The sequence below is a fragment of the Ochotona princeps genome, chromosome 11 (genome assembly GCF_030435755.1).
Source record: "Ochotona princeps isolate mOchPri1 chromosome 11, mOchPri1.hap1, whole genome shotgun sequence".
Classification (NCBI taxonomy): domain Eukaryota; kingdom Metazoa; phylum Chordata; class Mammalia; order Lagomorpha; family Ochotonidae; genus Ochotona; species Ochotona princeps.
Genome location: NC_080842.1, coordinates 73092277 through 73111163, shown reverse-complemented (window position 1 = coordinate 73111163; position 18887 = coordinate 73092277). Strand labels below are relative to the sequence as shown.

At 56.6% G+C, this 18887-nt stretch overlaps 1 protein-coding gene across 4 annotated transcripts in view; it reads left to right on the top strand.

Annotated features, from left to right (window-relative positions):
* Positions 1-8184: 8184 nt before the first annotated feature.
* Positions 8185-18887, top strand: part of FAM193A (family with sequence similarity 193 member A) — a 103613-nt gene continuing 92910 nt past the window's right edge. For 3 of the 4 annotated variants that reach the window (XM_058670346.1, XM_058670347.1, XM_058670345.1), the window contains exon 1: positions 8185-8639. In XM_058670346.1, the coding sequence (XP_058526329.1) occupies positions 8406-8639 (234 nt within the window). In that variant the 5' untranslated portion in view covers positions 8185-8405. The remainder of the gene's footprint in view (positions 8640-18887) is intronic. The other variant, XM_058670348.1, reaches the window with a different exon arrangement.

Genomic DNA, 18887 nt, shown 5'->3' with positions numbered 1-18887 from the left:
CCTTTCCCATCCTGAGTGTACATAGTTGAGCTCTCCTTGTTGATATATCCATGAACATCAGTTAGCCTTGGACTCCTGCGAGCGTTGAAGGTGGAAATAAAACCAGTCATTTGAACCAAGTATCTTTTGCCACGCATTTGTTTGCTTTTGGCAGTGGGCAGCACCCCCATGCCCTCACTCCGTTTTGCCAGTGTGCATGTTTTGCCTGCACCCGTTGTCCTAGAAAGCTTCTGCTGCAGACACTGGCACGCAGCGAGCCAGTCTGGGACCAGAACTCCAAGGTCCTGGAATCCCTAGCAGTGCAGAAATGGTTCTGAGAAGTGAGGCTGTTCGGGAGGCTGTCCTCCCCTCCGACATGTCCTGTGCTTTGGGCGGGAGTCTAGGCCCGTGGAGTTCAGGTTTTACCAGTAACTGCCATGATTGAGTGGTGCCATCTTAGCGTGAGGGAAGGACTTCATTTGGCTTTGGACAACTTGAGGAGGGCCAGGTTGTTGGCCTCCTGTGGTGAAGAGGCTGTAACACCATCATTGGGATGCTGGCCGTGCGTGTGGCTCTGGCAGTTATGGGGACACCCAGCTGCAGGGCTTCCTCCTGGACAGTGGGAAACTAGGTCGGAGCCGGAGAAGCAGCAGTGGCTGGCTTCCTGAGGCAGGCACGCTGTGCTTCCGTCCTGCAATCCCAAAATGGAAAAGAGTTCTGAGCGGGACCCTGTGAAAACTCCCTTTGCTGGCAGGCAGCAGGGTCTGCAGAGCTCATGCCTGAGATGGGTCATGACTAAGGGTGTGGGGGGCGTCCTCCCCTGGTCTGTCCTGAACACCCCAGGGCAAAGGCCCATTGGGAGGGCAGGGTGCCAGAGAGCCTCAGGCCGGCCTGACCTCAGTGGGCTCCCAAGGCTGGCTGGAGGAGGTGGTTTCTGGTTGTGAAATATTCAAATGGTATCTTTATTCCTGCTAGTCAGTTTGTTTGCGCCTGTTTGGGTTGCAGTGTCTGTTGAATGATCCTGCCCCATGACCTGGGCCGTTGAATTTCCTCCATTCCATCCGTCTACTGTGTCTTCTAGTCCCTTAACGTGCGTTCCGTTGTAGGGTGGGCACCCATTCTAGAACTCCGAACTTTGTGAAAACCAGTGTGAGCGTGACAACACATGTGGAAAATGGCTGTACCGTAGGTCCCAGAACACAGGTGCACTGGAAATCTTGTATAAAACTACCTTCAGGCTATGCAAATAAGGTAATTAGAAACATAAATGAACTTCCTAGTTAGGACTGTGTTCCGTCCTCAAGGAGTGGGGCAGGGGTGACAGGCAGCAGTGCTCTGCTCCAAGCATCATGGATGCATATTCAACTTGTGTTTGCTTTTCCAACATATGCCATTCTTGGATAAATTCATTGTGTTGATATTTTATACATTGCTTAATTTGTTTTGCTAGTATTTGGATTAGGGTTTGTTTTGTTTTATTAAAGTCCATGTTCAGAAGATACAGTGTGGTTTTCTTGTACTGTCTCAAGTATAACTGATTCATTGGAGTCGGCACAGTGGCTCAACAGGCTGATCTGCCTGCCCTTGCCAGTCTCCCATATGGGCGCTGTTTCTAGCCCCACCTGCTTCACTTCTGATCCATTTCAAGTTACACTGATAGGATTTTTTTAAATGTTTGAGAACCATTCATAAATTTTGAAGACACTACATGGCAGATTTCCATAAATGTGTACATTTTAACTTTTTTTTAAGATTTAGTTTTTTATTTGGAGGGCAGGTTTTATGGAGAGAGGAGAGATGGAGAAGGCCTTCTGTCCACTGCTTCTCTCCCTACGTGGTCATAATGGCCAGAGCTGAGGTGACCCAACACTGGTGGCCAGGGGCTTCTTCCAGGCCTCCCATGTGGGTACTGGAGTCCAAAGTCGTGGGTCGTCCTGCTCTGCTTTCCCAGGCCATCAGCAGGGAACTGGATGGGAAGTGGAGCAGTCAGGACACGAACCTGCCCCCTTCCGTGTGTGATGCTGGAGCTGCAGACAGAGGGTCAGCCTGCCATACCCTCTGACCTGCTGGCCCCTCTCCCATCTCCTTTTTCATTCAGGTAGGGAGCCAGGTACCACGTGAGGTACCTGGACTGCATTGTGGGCTCCTGGCTTTGGCCTAGTCCAGTCCCAGCTGATGTGGGTTTGGGGGAGTTCACAGCAGGTGGGAGAACTCCTTTCTGCCTTTTAGTAAGTAAAGGAAATAAAAGAATGGCCAAATGACTCAGCTACTTCACTCCCAGGTATATACCCAGATTAGTGTAAAAAGTCGCACCATGTGTGGATGAGTGTCCCCGGTGATCACAGCCCCAGGTTGGAGTAGCTCATCCATGGCTGGGGGTGCAGGAAGGCTAACAGTACAGCACTGCTTCATGCTCAACAAGTACTGAGGGGGGCCCGGCGCCGTGGCCTAAGTCCTCATCTTGAACGTGCTGGGGTCCCTTATGGGCGTCGGGTCAAATACCGGCAGCTCCATTTCCCATCCAGCTCCCTGCCGTGGCCTGGGAAAGCAGTGGAGGACGGCCCAAAGCCTTGGGACCCTGCACCCGTGTGGGAGACCTGGAGGAGGCTCCTGGCTTTGAATCGGCTTGGCTCCAGCTGTTGCAGCCACTTGGGGAGTGAACCAGTGGATTGAAGACCTTTGTTTCTCCTCTCTGTAAATCTGGCTTTCCAATAATAGTGAATCCCAGACGACTGTGTAAGTGATGGTATCGGTAGTAGGGATTCCATGTTAAGTTGGATAAAGGTGGGATAAGCTAAGTGAGTCATGAAATCAACACTCACGGCATTGAGTAACAGGAGGTCTGACCTTCAGCCTGGCCGAGCAGGCTGTCCTAATAAATCCCTTTAGTAGTGAATTCAACCTTGGATCATCACTTAGTTTAAGGTTTTTTTTAGTTGGGAAGATTTACAGAGAGGAGAGACACACCTGCCGTCTGTGGGTTCATTGCCCCAACTGGCCATGCCATCCAGAGCTGAGCGATCCCAAGCCAGGAGGTTCCTCAAGATCTCCCACGCAGGTGCAGGATCCCAGCACCTCTGGCCATCCTTACTGCTTTCCCAGGGCACACACAGGGAACTGGGTGAAAAGTGGAGCAGCTGGAACATAAACGGGCTCCCATTTGGGAACCTGGGCATTTAAGGTGAGGATTTGGCCAGTAAGCAACTGTGTCAGTCCCTGAGTTTATTTTAGAAAGCGCAAATGAGTGAACGAGTGGAGGAAAGAACTCCACATTGCAGATGACCAGTTGCTCTTGGAGACGTGAATGAGCTGCTCTGTTTCATACACTGGTGCATTCTTTGTGCAGGGCTGGCATCTGGCGTAGCGGTTAGGGTACCTGAAGTCCATAATCCAAGCACCTGGGCTTTGGTCCCAGCTCTGGCTTCAAATTCTAGAATCCTGCCAGTGCCGGAATTAGCCAGTTCCTGCTGCTGTGGGAAACGCAGGTGGCCAGAGGTGTAGCTGGGGCCTGGCAGCTCCAGCAGGCTGCAGCTGGACAGCTCCTGACCTGTGCATGTCACTGGCAGATGGCTTGACAGCTGTGGTGGACAGGCCCCTCTGCCCAGCCCTTTCTGCAGTGTGGGAAACTAGAAATAGCCAACATGGTTGCACAATGTAGACCTTAAGTCACTAATGTGGGGTTGTCAGAACAGGAATTGTGAGCACCAGGTAACCCCTGGCCTGCAGGGGTGCCGTGAGAAAGCTCTGAGAGGCAGAGTCCCAGGCCCAGCCCTGGCTCTACGCTGCCAGACAATGGCAGCTTGTGGGAGCCTTGTCTTACAGTTGAGATGACCCGTGAAGGCTTGGGAAACTGTACCAAAGCCATGGCGTTAAAACATGGAGGAGACATGGAGATTTCCTGTCTGCAGGTTCACTTCCAAATGGGCAAGGTGTCCCCCATGGGTGGCAGGCCCCCAGGTCTTCAATCTTCTGAGGCCTTGGTGTGCGCCTGTGGAGGCAGCTGTGACCTCATCCCCGCAGAACCTCCCCCTGAGCTGGAGTGTCCTTGGAGGTTACATTTCAGTTAAAACGCAACAGGGGTAGTTACCGCTTCAGAATTTCGTGAGAAGTATACCTGCCAGCCCATCAGAAAGACCTGTGCACTGACGGCTACCCTGCTGGTTTCTACCACTCATTTAAAAGAACAAATGCCAAAAACTTAAAAACATAAATTATGTCAAGTTTCAGGTTAACTGGTTGACATAGACTACCAGTGAGTGATCAGAGGTGATGATCCCACTTCATACAGTGTGAAAACAATAAGTAGGTGTGGCCAGTGAGGCAGAGCCGCCTGTGCTGAGGGAGGGGCGTGGGGCCTGGAGTGGCACAAGCATTCGAGTGCTTGGGCAACCCAAACGGGCAAAGTCAGATTACAGAAAGGAAGATCTGTCCACTGGGTCACTCCCCAAATGGCAGCAATGGCTGTTGCCGAGCTGACCCGAAGCCAGGAGCCTGGAGCCTCTTCTGGGTCTCTCACGTGGGTGCAGGGTCTCGAGGTTTGGGCCGTCCTCCACTGCTTTCCCAAGCCACAAGCGGGGGGCTGGATGGGAAATGAGGCCACGGGGATTAGAACCGGCGCCCATTTGAGATCCTGGAGCATGCAGGTGAGGACTTTAGCCCAGAATTACACAGACTTTGTACCTAGTGGTTGAGTCGGAGTCTGGTCTAAGCATCTAGGTCTCCCAGGTGGGTGGCAGGACCACCTGCTGCCTGGCACCACAGTGCTGATGCTGTGGGTCTCTGGTTTTCTGCCAGGAATTTTCCTTGGTAATCGCCTTCAGCCTGGACTGCTGGTATCCAGGGCTTGAACCAGCACCCAGTGCGATGCCAGCACTGCAGATGTTTGCTTTGCTTGCTATGCCACAGCACTGGGCCCAATATTTTTAATTTCGAACACTGCTTTCTTGTATCTTTGAACCTGTTAGCATGTTTTTGAAAGTGGGACAGAGAGGGCAGGGGGGAAGAGAGAGCTCTTCATTCCACTGGTTCTTTCCGCAACTGCTCAGCAGCCAGGACTGGGCCAGGCCAGCATGCCAAGAGCCAGGAACTCACTGAACTCTCCCACATGCGTGGCAGGAAGCCAAGCACTGGCGTCATCTGCTCTCTCGGAAGCAGCATCAGAGAGCTGGACTGGAAGTGGGCAGCCCTGAAGTGGAACTGGCGTTATTGAATGCAGGGGTCTTCTTTCCTGTTTTGATATGTTTTTAGTGGAATTGAAAGTTTACAAAGCAAAGAGACGAAGATTTCCCATTTGTTGTAACAGGTGGAGCAGAGCCAATCTGAAGCCATGAGCCAGGAACTTCTTCCCCATTTCCCATGTGGGTACAAGGTCCTGAGGACGTGGGCCGTCCTCGACTGCTTTCCTAGGCCACAGGCAGGGAGCCGGATGGGAAGTGGAGCAGCCGGGATGCTGGTTCTTACAGGTACTGCACCAGGATGCGGGTGTCTTAAGCTGTGGCTTACTTCACAACATCTGTCCCTGGGGCATTTCTTCAGGCCGTGCTCATGCCCGTTGATTCATGTGACAAGCTTTTCTGGACGGAGTTGCAGGTGACCCCTTGGGGCATAGCATCAGAGACAGCCGGCATTTTTGGGACTCCTCAAGTTCGCATCCTTTCTTGCATTTTGCAGTTTGTGTGGAGTTTGTGTGTCTTAGGATGGAAGTTTAGTGCCTGTGGTCTTGCCTGTGGCCAAAGCCTTGTCTAACTGGCTTTCCTAAAGTGAAGTGCCCCAGGACATTTTATCACAATCACATGCGCCAGCCACACACTGTGTGATGATTTACCTGATTAGCCTTGAGAGAGGAGAGACAGATCTTCCATCCGCTGGGTCACTCCCCAAATGGCTGTAATGGCCAGAAGTCAGCCAATTTGAATCCAGGAGCTAGCGGCCTCTAGGCTTCCCATGCAGATACAGGGTTTCAGAGCTCCCCGTCATTCTCCACTGCTTTCCCAGGCGATTAGCAGGGAGCTGGATGGGAAGTGGAGCTGCCGGGATTAGAATCAGCACCCAGATGGGATGCCAGTGCTGGCAGGTTGGAGGATGAGCCAACTGAGCCATTATTCTGGCCCCGGATGTTTGGAAGTGAAAACTTGCTTTGGAAGGCCTGCCTGCTTCTCACAGGGCTGGGCTCTGCCCTGGTTCTGCTCTCAACTCCCACTCCTGCTGCCGTGCGTCCTGGGAAATGGTGGCTAAGCTAACTGCCCAGGGAGTTGGATCCCTGCCAGCTGGGGCTCGGGGTGTCCAGCTCTTGCTTCTAGCATTGCACAAGGCTGTCCGTGGTGCTCTTGCTGCTGCACACACATGCTGGGCAGCGTGGGTGAGGCAGATTTTGCACCCCGAGGTGCTGAGCCCCTGCCATCCGCTGAAGCCCCCAGCAGGACTGCCCAACGGCACCAGACACCCAGACATGTTGGCATCCGACCGGGCCTCTGCAGCTTGTTCACTGCAGGTTGTGGGAGCTAGGGGACAGGATTTGAGTGTACCCTCAAGGGCGAGTGCTGACGCCTAAGAGCCACACGTTAGCTAGAGCTGTTTGGTGCTTGCTAAAGCTTAGTCAGTCGGCGCTGGCATATGGGTAAAGCATCACCTGCAATCCCAGTTCTAGCACTCATCTAGCTCTCTGCTAATGTACCTGGGAGAGCAGCAGAGGACAGCCCAAAGCTGCGTGCCCCTGCACCAAGTGGGAGACCCAGAGGAAGCTCCTGGCTCCGCTTGACCTGGCCCTGGCTGCTGCAGCTGTTTGAGTGACCACTGGTTATGTGGAAGGCAGTTAGAGGAGAAACACTATCTGCACCCACTGGTTCACTCCCCTGCCCTGGCCAGGGCTGGGGTGGAAGTCTCCTGTGTGGGTGGTGGGAACCATGGCCACTGCCTCCCCGGGGCTGCACAGCAGGAAAGGGGCACCTGAGATCCTAATGGGCGAAGTGCCAACTCCTGCAGTAGCTTCTGAGGGTGCCCTGCCCAGGTTCTCCACCGCAGGGGCGGCCACCCCATCTCTATCATGTGGCCAGTGCTCTGAGCCCTGCCTCCTGAGTCTGCTTCCTGTCCCATGGCCGCGTGGGCTCCCCACGGTGCTGTGACAGGCTGACAAACGGTCAATCTTAACATCACTCCTCCAGCCGAGAAACGCTGGGCATCGGCTGCCCAGTCCCTGCTTGCTGAGCACAAGCGGGACGCGGGGCTGGGAGAGGAAGACTCTCACTTCTCACGTTCCTCCCAGCCCAGGGACCCCAGGGACATGGGGGTGTGGGACTGTGCTTACAGCAGAGGGTGGGTTTGCTTCCGTGGGTGCCTCATGGTTGGGGCCGAGGCTGACAGCTGTGGGAGTCCATCGGCCTGGCAGAGGGGCCTCGTACTGGGTATACATGGCAGCGGGGTGCTCGGACCCGCGGGGGGACAAGCCGTGTCCTGCCTGGGGTGACACGGGAGCCTGATGGCTAGGCAGAGGGCCCGAGCCCTGGGTGCACATGGCGGCGGGGTGGGAGCTCCGGTGGTCGCTCCGGTTCCCACGCCAGGCTGGGACCGGGCCGGCAGGGTTAGCACAGCTGCCCGCGGAGGCCTGCTGCAGGCCGCGAGGCGCCCGGGAAGGAGGGGGACAAGCGGCTGGGCGTCCGAGATCCCCGTGGGGTGGGGGCAGACCGGCAGGGACACCGGACGACGGCGCCAGCGGGCTGCCCAGAGGAGGGACAGCGCACGGACCCCGGCCAGCCGTCCTCCCCGAGCTACCTGCACCCGGGTGGGGCGGCTGAGCCAAGGTCGCAGGGCTCGCGGGCGGGCCTGGGGTCCGCGTCCTCGGGGACCAGCCGGCACGGACGCGCCACGCAGCGCCGCCCGGCCTCGCCGTCCTCTCGGGCCGTCGCCCGCGGCCTCCTGCTCGCCCGCCGGCCGCGCCGCCTCGACCACAACTCCCACAAGGCCGCGCGGCGCGCGCGTCCCCGCCGCCGCCACTCCCCGCGCCCGCCTCCGCCGCGCACGGCCCGACGGGAAGCGTGGTTCCCCCGCCGCGCGCCCCCGCGGCCGCCCGGCCGCGCCGGACTCCAAGTCCCGGCGTGCCTCGCGCGCCGGGCGCACGTTAACGGCGGGAGGCGAGGGCGAGGCCGGGGGGCCGCGGCGCCCGGGCGGGGGGGCGGACGCCCGCACCCCTCCCCCGCCGCTCTTCCCCCTCCCCCGACGTAAACTGGGCTCCCTTTCCCCTTGTGTCCGCCATATTGGACTCTAACTCTGGTCAGCGGCGGCGCCGGGCCCGGTGGACTCGCCGTCGCTCCCCGCCCCGCGGCCTCGCCCCGCAGCTGCCGCCCGCCCGGGAGGCGACGCGCCCCGCGGCCGGCCGCCGCCGCCTCAGCCCTCCGCGCCTTCCCCGCCCGCAGCCCCTCTCCCCGCCCGCCATGAGCCCGGCCGACGCCAAGCGCGGGGCCAAGCGCCGGAAGAACAAGCGGGGCGGCGCCGGCGGCGGCGGCGGCTCGGGCGGGGGCAACGGCGGCGCGAGCGGCGGCAAGGCCGGCCCGGCGGCGCTGCGCGGCTCCCAGGCCCCGGGCCTGGCGGCTCCGGGCGGCGCGGCGCCGGCCCACGGGCCCCTCGGCGCGGGCGCGGGCGGTTCCGCCCCCGGAGGCTACTTCGAGGTAAGCGGCCGCCGCCCCCTCGGGCTGCCGGGGCTGCGGATAACGGGCCGGGCGCGCGCGGTGACAGCGGGGCCGGGCGCGGGGACCCCGACATGACGGTGCGCCCGTGGGCGCGCCCGGGGCCCGGGCTCCGCGGGCAGGGCGGCCGTGGCCGGGATCCCATTGGCTCCCGAGAGATGATGCTCTGCTTTTTGGTTTTGCTTTTTGGCTTTAAAAGTTGTATGGGTTCTTAGAGCGTCGTTAGTGCTGGTAAGTCACATTATGTTAAAGGCGTTTCCAGTTGAACAAAAAGCCTCGGGGTGTGTGTGTGTGTGTGCGCGCGCGTGTGCGCCGAAGGGTGGAACAGATCACTTGCTGCTGCGATCCAGGCGCCGTGTGTAGTGGGAGCAGGTGACGCTTGGTGCCTGTGGCCTGGCCCACCCGTGGCCTGGCCTATCTCCTGGCCCACCCGTGTCCTGCTCCGCCCGTGGCCTGGCCTGCCTGTCTCCTGGCCCACCCGTGGCCTGCTCCGCCCGTGGCCTGGCCTGCCTATCTCCTGGCCCACCCGTGTCCTGCTCCGCCTGTGGCCTGGCCTGCCTGTCTCCTGGCCCACCCGTGTCCTGCTCCGCCTGTGGCCTGGCCTGCCTGTCTCCTGGCCCACCCGTGGCCTGCTCCGCCCGTGGCCTGGCCTGCCTATCTCCTGGCCCACCCGTGGCCTGCTCCGCCCGTGGCCTGGCCTGCCTATCTCCTGGCCCACCCGTGTCCTGCTCCGCCCGTGGCCTGGCCTGCCTGTCTCCTGGCCCACCCGTGTCCTGCTCCGCCTGTGGCCTGGCCTGCCTGTCTCCTGGCCCACCCGTGACCTGCTCAGCCCTTGACCTGGCTCGCCCGTGTCCTGCTCCGCCCGTGGCCTGGCCTGCCTATCTCCTGGCCCACCCGTGACCTGCTCGGCCCTTGACCTGGCTCGCCCGTGGCCTGGCCCACCTGTGGCCTGCTCCGCCCGTGGGCTGGCTTGCCCGTGGCCTGGCCTGTCTCCTGGCCCACCCGTGGCCTTCTCTGCCCGTGGCCTGTTCTGCACATGGGTAGCTTGCCTATGGCCTGGGCCACCAGTCTCCTGACCCGCTCGTGGCCTGCTCACCTGTTGGCTGGCACATGTGGCCTGGGCTGCTCACCCATGGGCTGGCCCGCACGTGGCCTGCTCACCCGTAGCCCTCCCAGCCCTCATGTTGGCAGTGTCCTCGTGTTTTCTGGTTGCATTCATGGAGGGTCCCGGGTCCCAACTACCTACTCCCCGGGAGGAGAGCAGCTGCAGTGGGCGTTTTCAGGGCTGAGTTTCCTGCTGCTGGGGAGCAGGAAGGATGCTCGGATGGAAAGCACGAGTGCTTCAGTCAAATCGGTAAAAACCCTTGGTGACACAAGACAGTCATCGGCTGTTCTGTCCGTTCTGGCTTGTAATTCCTGCTTGCTTTGAAATATCTGGCTTAAATAATGTACATTAAGTGATTGTAGTAATCGCACTTACACCTCGTGTGTGTGGTAGTGTTTTGGCAGATTAGGCCATCTGGGTGTTTGACCATGTGCCACTGTACCAAAGGAGGCATCTCCAGAAGCAGGACACGCCCCGCCGAGTTCCCTTGAGGTCTTCCAGTTACACGTCCTTACTTTTTGGCCTTGCCTGTTGCCTTCAGTTTCATTAGCCAAATATTGGTTCCAGATTTATTTCATTACGTATATTTAGAAGAAAAGCATTCGCTTCTCCTTTTAGTTGTAAAATTCTTTCATAAGCATTTTGATTGTGTTTTAAAGATATGCTATAGTGGTAAAAGCTTTTTATTTGAAGGGGGAAAGAACGAGAGAATGCCGCGGCCCCGGTTCTCTCAGGTGCGGGGGAAGCTCCGCGTGCCTGCCTGGACCCCAGCTCGTTGCTGCTTTCCCAGGTACAGTACCAGGGAGCAGGATCAGAAGCAGAGCAGCTGGGATTTGAACTAGCGTTGCTAGGTGATGCTGGCATTTCAGGCAGTGGCTTAGTTCACTGTGCTGCAACGCTGCCCCCCCAAGGAAACCATCCTGGAGGCTGATTGTAAATGTAAGTTTGCAATTATTCCCCTAAAGCTCGCGTGTGTGATACGAAACAGGTTCTGGAGTCTGTTCCCCTTCCCATCCAGCTGCTGATGGCCTGGGAAAAGCAGAAGACGGCCCAAATGTTTGGGTCCCTGCACCCGCCTGGAAGCAGCTCTGGTCCAGCCTGGCTGTTGTGGCCAACTGAGCAAACCAGTCGATGGCAAATCTTGTCTTTGCACTTACCTGAGTAACTCAGAGATGTCATTCTTTTGAAAGCAACATCAGCAAGGGAAAGGCTCTCTCTGCTGGGTGGAGTACCAGCCTCTGTGCCCCATTCTCTGAGCGCTAGAGCCCCAGTCTGTGTTGGCCCCTGGCCCTCTGAGCGCTAGAGCCCCAGTCTGTGTTGGCCCCCGTCGTCTGAGCGGTAGAGCCCTAGTCTGTGTTGGCCCCCGTCGTCTGAGCGGTAGAGCCCCAGTCTGTGTTGGCCCCCGTCGTCTGAGCGGTAGAGCCCTAGTCTGTGTTGGCCCCCATTCTCTGAGCGGTAGAGCCCCAGTCTGTGTTGGCCCCCGTCGTCTGAGCGGTAGAGCCCCAGTCTGTGTTGGCCCCCGTCGTCTGAGCGGTAGAGCCCTAGTCTGTGTTGGCCCCCATTCTCTGAGCGGTAGAGCCCCAGTCTGTGTTGGCCCCCGTCGTCTGAGCGGTAGAGCCCCAGTCTGTGTTGGCCCCCATTCTCTGAACGCTAGAGCCCCAGTCTGTGTTGGCCCCCGTCGTCTGAGCGGTAGAGCCCCAGTCTGTGTTGGCCCCCATTCTCTGAGCGCTAGAGCCCCAGTCTGTTGGCCCCCGTCGTCTGAGCGCTAGAGCCCCAGTCTGTGTTGGCCCCCGTCGTCTGAGCGCTAGAGCCCCAGTCTGTGTTGGCCCCCGTCGTCTGAGCGGTAGAGCCCCAGTCTGTGTTGGCCCCCATTCTCTAAGCGCTAGAGCCCCAGTCTGTGTTGGCCCCTGGTCCTCTGAGTGCTAGAGCCCCAGTCTGTGTTGGCCCCTGGTCCTCTGAGTGGTAGAGCCCCAGTCTGTGTTGGCCCCCGTCCTCTGAGCGCTAGAGCCCCAGTCTGTGTTGGCCCCTGGCCCTCTGAGCACTAGAGCCCCAGTCTGTGTTGGCCCCTGGTCCTCTGAGCACTAGAGCCCCAGTCTGTGTTGGCCCCTGGTCCTCTGAGCGGTAGAACCCCAGTCTGTGTTGGCCCCCATTCTCTGAGCGCTAGAGCCCCAGTCTGTGTTGGCCTCCGTCGTCTGAGCGGTAGAGCCCCAGTCTGTGTTGGCCCCTGGCCCTCTGAGCGGTAGAGCCCCAGCTCCTAGGGTCGCATGTGGAGAAGGTGCCCAGACATTGCCTGGTGCTATGCAGAAGGGGCTTGGGGTGTGTGATGGGTTTGTTTCTTTTAAATATTTACTTTTTTTATTGGAAAAGCAGGCTAGGTTACAGGTTAGGAGAGAGAGAAAAGGAGAGAAGGAGAAAAGGAGGGAGAGAAGGAGAGAGAAAGATCTTTCATCCAGTAGTTCACTCCCCAAATGTGTAGAAGGGCCAAAGCTGAGCCGATCCGGAGCCAGGAGCAAAGAGCTCCTCCTGGTCTCCCACGTGGGTGCAGGGTCCCAAGGTTTTGGGCTTGTGGCCTGGGAAAGCAGTTGAGGACGGGCCAAAGCCTTGGGACCCTGCACCCACGTGTGAAAGAACCAGAATTGCTCCTGGCTCGTGACTTAGGATTGGTGCATCTCTGGCTGTGTGGTCACTTGGGGAGTGAGTCATCGAATGGAAGATCTTCCTCCCTGTCTCTCCTCCTCTCTGTATATCTGACTTTCCAATAAAAATAACTAAAAAAATCTTTAAAAATTCATTTGAAAGGTATATACACACACAAACACCCAGAGATATAAAGGGCTCTCCTATGTACTATGGTGCTCCCCATCCTGTGTACTGAGGTGCTCCCCATCCTGTGTGCCACTGTGCTCCCCATCCTGTGTACTGAGGTGCTCCCCATCCTGTGTGCCGAGGTGCTCCCCATCCTGTGTGCCGAGGTGCTCCCCATCCTGGGTGCCACTGTGCTGCTCCCCATCCTGTGTGCCGAGGTACTCCCCATCCTGTGTGCCACTGTGCTCCCCATCCTGTGTGCCACTGTGCTCCCCATCCTGTGTGCCGAGGTGCTCCCCATCCTGGGTGCCACTGTGCTCCCCATCCTGGGTGCCACTGTGCTCCCCATCCTGTGTGTCACTGTGCTGCTCCCCATCCTGTGTGCCTAGGTGCTCCCCATCCTGTGTGCCACTGTGCTCCCCATCCTCGGTGCCACTGTGTTCCCCATCCTGTGTGCCACTGTGCTCCCCATCCTGTGTGCCTAGGTGCTCCCCATCCTGTGTGCCACTGTGCTCCCCATCCTGTGTGCTGAGGTGCTCTCCAGATATCTGGTGGCTTGGCTTGAGCCAGGTGAAACCAGGCGTTCGGGGCACAGTCCCACATTCACTGCTGTTGGCAGGGCTGGGTGGGAGCAGGCTCAGAGCTGATGCCAGGCACGCAGTGGCAGGCAGTGCCCCACCAGCTGGTGTAAACAGCCTCCCCATGTCTTTGCTGAAGACAGCCAGAGCAAGAGTATTTTTTCCATGGGCCGAAGTGTGGTGTAGCTGGTTAATCCTCTGCTGTGGCGCTGTGGTCCCATTTGGGTCCCAGTTCTGTTCCCAGCTGCTCCACTTGCCATCCAGTTTCCTGCCCATGGACTGGGAAAGTGGTCTGTGGAACCCTGCACTCGCTTGGGAGACTTGGAAGAAGCTCCTGACTTCACAGCTCTGCTCTCTGTCTGTTGAGGCCACTTAGGGAGTGAACCAGTGGATGGAAGATCTGTCTCTCCTCCTCTCTGCACATCTGCCGTTCAAAAAAAAAAATAATAAAACAAAACAAAACAAACTTTAAGCCTGCTCTTGCATGTGCTGGTTCCCTGTCCAGATGCCTCCAGCAGCCAGGACTTGGCCCAGCAAGCCGGGTTCCAGGAGCTCACCCTGGATCTCCCATGTCAGATGCTCAGTGCAGGAAGCGGCCGTCAGAAGCAAATTCCAACTTAGGCGCTCTGGCATGGGGTGCTGACCCCCCAAGTCGTGTCTTTGTTTTTTTGCCTTTTTGAAGGATTGATTCATTGATTCGAAAGGCAGAATTTTAGAGTCAAAAGGATGAGAGATCTTCCGTCCTCTGGTTCATTCTACAAATGGCTGCAATGGCCGTAGCCTGCTGGGCCAGGAGCCTGGAGCATCTCCAGGTCTCCCATGTGGGTGCGGGTTCCCAAGGACTTGGGCTGTCCTCCTCTGCATTAGCAGGGAGCTGGACTGAAGGCGGAGCAGCTGGGACACATGTTGGCACCTGTTGGAATATCGGTGCTGGCAGGTAGAGGATTGGTCAGTTGAGCCATTGTGCCAGTCCCTGCTTTTTGTTTTTTTTTTTTTTTTTTGTAAGATTTACTTATTTTCACTGAAAAGGCAGCTATACAGAGAGAAGGAGAGGCACAAAGAACATGTTCCATCTACTGGTTCATTCCTCAGTTGAACCATAGTGGAGCTGAGCCCATCCAAAGCCTGGAACTTCCACTGGGTCTCCCACAGGTGCAGGGTCCCAAGGCTTTGGGCCCTTTTTCCACTGCTTTCCCAGGCAACAAGCAGGGAGCTGGATGGGAAGTGGAGCAGCTGGGACTTGAACTGGTGCCCATGCGGGATCCTGGTGCATGCTGGGCGAGGATTGAGTAGCCATTAGGTCTTGGCGCTGGGCCCCTGCATTTGTGTTTTATCTATTTGTTTTTGTGTTTGTATTGAACACCTGTTCCTGTTTGTAGCTCTGCCCAGGGGGGCTGTTTTCTAGGCACATCGGCAGCTTGCTGGCTGTGAGGTGCAGCAGCTGGGACTTGAATGCTGGCACGGCCAGAGACTACGTGATGTGTGTGCCATTGTGCTGGTCCCGGCTTAGCAGTTCTTAATTTGGGTGTTGGTTGTCTCCAGTTTTCTGATTAGAAGTAGTTTTTGTTAACATTATAGCATTATTAACATTACAGGTTTATGGTGAGAGTGAATTACTACTGTTGAAAAGATGTATTTTTATTGGAAAGGCAGGGAGAAGGAGAGACAGAGAAAGGTCTTCTATCCACTGGTTCACTCCCCAAGTGGCCACAACAGCCATTGCCGAGCTGAGCTGAAGCCAGGAGCCTCTTCCGGGTCTCCCACATGGGTGCAGGGTCCCAAGGCTTTGGGCCGTCCTTGACTGCATTCCCAGGCCTCAAGCAGGGAGCTGGATGGGAAGTGGGGCTGCCAGACACGAACTAGTGCCCATATGGGATCCTGGCACGTGCAAGGCAAGGACCTTAGCCACTAGGCTGCTGTGCTGAACTCAGGAGTAAATGTTCCATCTGTAGGGTAAATACCAAGGGGTGTGAGCTGAATTGTATGGCAGGTCATTGCAGAGCCAGTGCCCCGCCTGCCCCGCCAGCATTGCTGCTGGCATGAGGTGTGCTGTGCACTTGGTGGGTGGCGGCATGCTGTCATGGGTTGGATGTGCGTTTCTTTGCTGGCCTAGCGACAGTGCACACTGTCTGTGACTGTTCACTCTCTCCCATGTCTCGGTCTCCAGGAGAGGTATTTATCCAAGAGCTGTAAGAGCTCGGTTGACTATGGGTAAGGCACAGAGACTGGGCGGGTCACCCTCCAGATGCGCCCGTCAGCTGGGTCTGGTCAGGCCAGAGCCTGGGGCTCCCTCTTGGTGGCCCACATGGGTGTCAGGGTTCAGGTGCCTGAGCTGTCACGGCTGCCCTGGGTGTGCGTGAGCAGGAGGCCGGGGTAGGAGCAGGGTTGGGTGGCAGATCACTGCTGTCCCCCGGTGTGCGTTTGGCCAGGAATAGAAGTACAGCCAGCTACTCAAACCCAAGCACTTGGAAATGGTGTGTGGGCACCCTGCGCAGCACCCTTGTCACTCTGCCACCCCCTTCCTCCAAGACGACCTGTTTTCACCTGGGTTGGTTGTTTTTGTACTTTTAAGTTCAGAGAGTTGATTGTGATTTTGAATAACAGGCCCTCTGCCAGATGGGAAGTGGAGCAACCGGGACTTGAACCAGTGCCCCCTTGGGATGCTGGTGTTTGGAGGGAGGAGGATTAGCCATTTGAGCCATAGTGTTCACCCCGGAAGAGCATACTTTTATTTTATATATCAGAATAACTGATCTTACTGTAATTTTACCAGCTTTGAAAAAGGTGTTTTTTCCATAGGCGCAGGGATTTCCCTTCCACTCCGCCTTCCTCCTGTTGTAACAACACAACAGTAGCAGCCGCCAGTCATCCTCACATTGTAGGTATAGACAGTGGCAGCGAGTCCAAGAGGCTACTTTTTTTTTCTAAACATTTGTTTATTTTTGGCTTGGCCCAGTAGCCTAGCAGCTAATGGGCACCAGTTCTAATCCCAGCTGCTCCACTTCCCATCCAGCTCCTTGCTTGTAACCTGGGAAGGCAGTGGAGGACAGCCCAAAGCCTTGGGACTCTACCCACATGGGGCCCTGGAAGAAGCTCCTGGCTCCTGGCTTTGGATTGGCTCAGCTCTGGCCATTGAGGTCGCTGGGGGAGTGAATCAACGGACAGAGAACTTCCTCTCTGTCTCTCCTCCTCTCTGTATATCTGACTTTCCAATAAAAATAAACAAATCTTTATTTTTATGTATTTTTATTATTTAGATTTATTTATTGGGATCCTGGCGCATGCAAGGTGAGGACTTACCGGCTAGGCTACCGCGCCGGGCCCGAGTGTGTGCTTTCTTTAGTTGACTTTTGCCAGTGCCAAAATCAGTTGACTTTTTAATCCCTGCTATGTTGATTACTCTTGTGGTTTGAAAGGTTGAGTTAGAGATGGAGATATGTTGCAGCTGATGGCTCAGATGGCTACAGGAGGCAGGGTTGGGCCAGCCTGAAGCCAGGAGCCTGGACCTCCTTCCGCAGCCCCCTGCAGGGATGCACTGTGCCCCCTGCTCTCCCAGGTGCTTAGCAGGGAGCTGGACACACACTGACCCCCGTGGACTGCTGGCCTGCCGGCTGACAGCTTCACTCAGTAGACCACAGTGTGGGCCTCTTCAGACCAGGCTGGGCTGCAGGACATTCAACGGGCTTTATTCCTGGAATAAACCTTGTTTAGTCATGGTGTGTAGTTGTGATTTTTGTTTAAAGATTTAGTTATTTGAAAGAGTGGTGGACAGGGTGAGAGAAACTTGGGTTCAGTGGTTCACTCCCTAAAGGCCTGGACAAGAAGGGCTTGACCAGGCTGAAGCCAGAGCTGGGAGCTCGGCTGCACGGTGTGTCTCCCGTGCGTGTAGTCGGAGGTGCTTGGTCCATCCTCTGCTGCCCTCCACTACCTTCCGGGCCTTCAGATCAGCTCTGCGTGTGGGTTGGGGCTTCCCTGAGGGATGGAGACGCTGTGCCAAATGCTCATCCTCTTACCCTTTCCGTGTCTGAGGGTCTTAAAGTTTGTGCTTTCCTGATAGTGGTCCTTGCATAGGGTTGAGCCCCTGAAGTCGAAGGTGCATTTGCGCAGGGCCTGTGCTCAGCGTCCTGGCTCGGGCACAGCACACTGGAAAAGGCTGCTGTGCTCCCGGGGCTGTGAGCAGCTCTCCCCCGAGGGGCACTGCTGTGGCACCGTTGGCGTGTGGACAGTGAGGGCAGGGCCCGCCTGCAGGTGTTTGCTGGCGTTGCTGGAGGCTTCCTCATTTCTTGGTCTTAAAAGAAAAAAAAAAGACCAGCTTTTGCTTTTTCCTCCTTGTTATTCATTTTTAACTTTAGTGATCACTTTTCTTACTATTTTCTTTATTATTTGCCTTGACTTTATTTTGATGTTCTGACTCCAGAAAATAAAAGCTTATTCTTTTTTAATATGAATATTTAGTATTAATGCTACTTAATACTTTCAGCTTCTGAGCCATATTTTGGCTGCATGTCTAAATTTTGCTGTGTGGTACTCTTACAGTTAGCCTGACTCACTCAGGCTTGTTTAGAATACTCATTTTTTTTAAAGATTCTAAAAGATTTATCCATTTTTATTGCAAAGTCAGACATATATATATAGGAGAGACCGAGAGGAAGATCCTTTATCCACTGATTCACTCCCCAAGTGGCTGCAACAGCCGGATCTGAGCCAATCCGAAGCCAGGAGCCAGGAGCCTCCTCTGTGTCTCCTACACGGGTGCAGGGTCTCAAGGCTTTGGACTGTCCTCAACTGCTTTCCCAGGCCACAAGCAGGGAGCTGGATGGGAAGCGGGGCCGCCGGGATTAGAACCGGTGCCCATATGGAATCCCAGCACGTTCAGAGCGAGGACCTAGCCGCCAGGCTACCATACTGGTTGTTTACATAGTTGAGAAGTTGAGTGGTAGGCCTGTGTAGGGCAGGTTGAGGTGTGGAAGGAGAAATGTTTCCAGTTTTTCGTCTTTCTCCCGTGTCGGGGCAGGGAGAGGCGAGAGGGCCACTCCTTGCTGCCAAACACACCACAGCTGGAGGTAAGAGGGGTTCTGCCTGGTTCTGCCCAGCCTGTCCCCAACCCCAGCTTATGCTGGTGGGTGTTGTGGCCCAACCTGGCCCTTGCTGCACCCCATCGTGGCTCTCGAACTTGCCAGCAGGTGTTAACAAGCTATCCCAGCCTGGCCTGTGCCCAGACCTTGTCCACTTGAATGCTGAGGGACATTGTATTGCATTCTGGTCTGGACTGCCCCCAGCCTTAGCTCTGGCACTCACCAGCAGGAGCTGTGGCCTAAGAGTTCTTTAAGGTCCCCCTCAGGTCAGCTCCCGGCTCTGAGTCTTGCATTAGGGTATGTGCTCTACCAAGCCTGACATGACATTCACTGACCTGCACCTGTTCCAGTCATTACCAGTGGGTGCTGCAGCCCAGCCCTGCCTAGGCCACCTCTGAGACCTGCCTCTCCTAGAATGCTGCAACACGGCCCAGCCTGATCCATACCCACTTGGCTTTTGCAAGTGGCAGCAGGTGCTGGGGCCTAGCCCAGGGCAGCCAGTCCGGGATCCGGCCTGCAGGGATGTGGGGGGATGCTGCTGTTTTGCCCCCAGGCCCGGCTTCTGGGCTCAGCAGTAGGAACCACAGCTAGCAGGGGAGCCCCTTCGTTCCCTACCAGACCCGTTCCCAGCCTGGCTCTTGCACGTGCTGGTGGTACTCCGACCCAA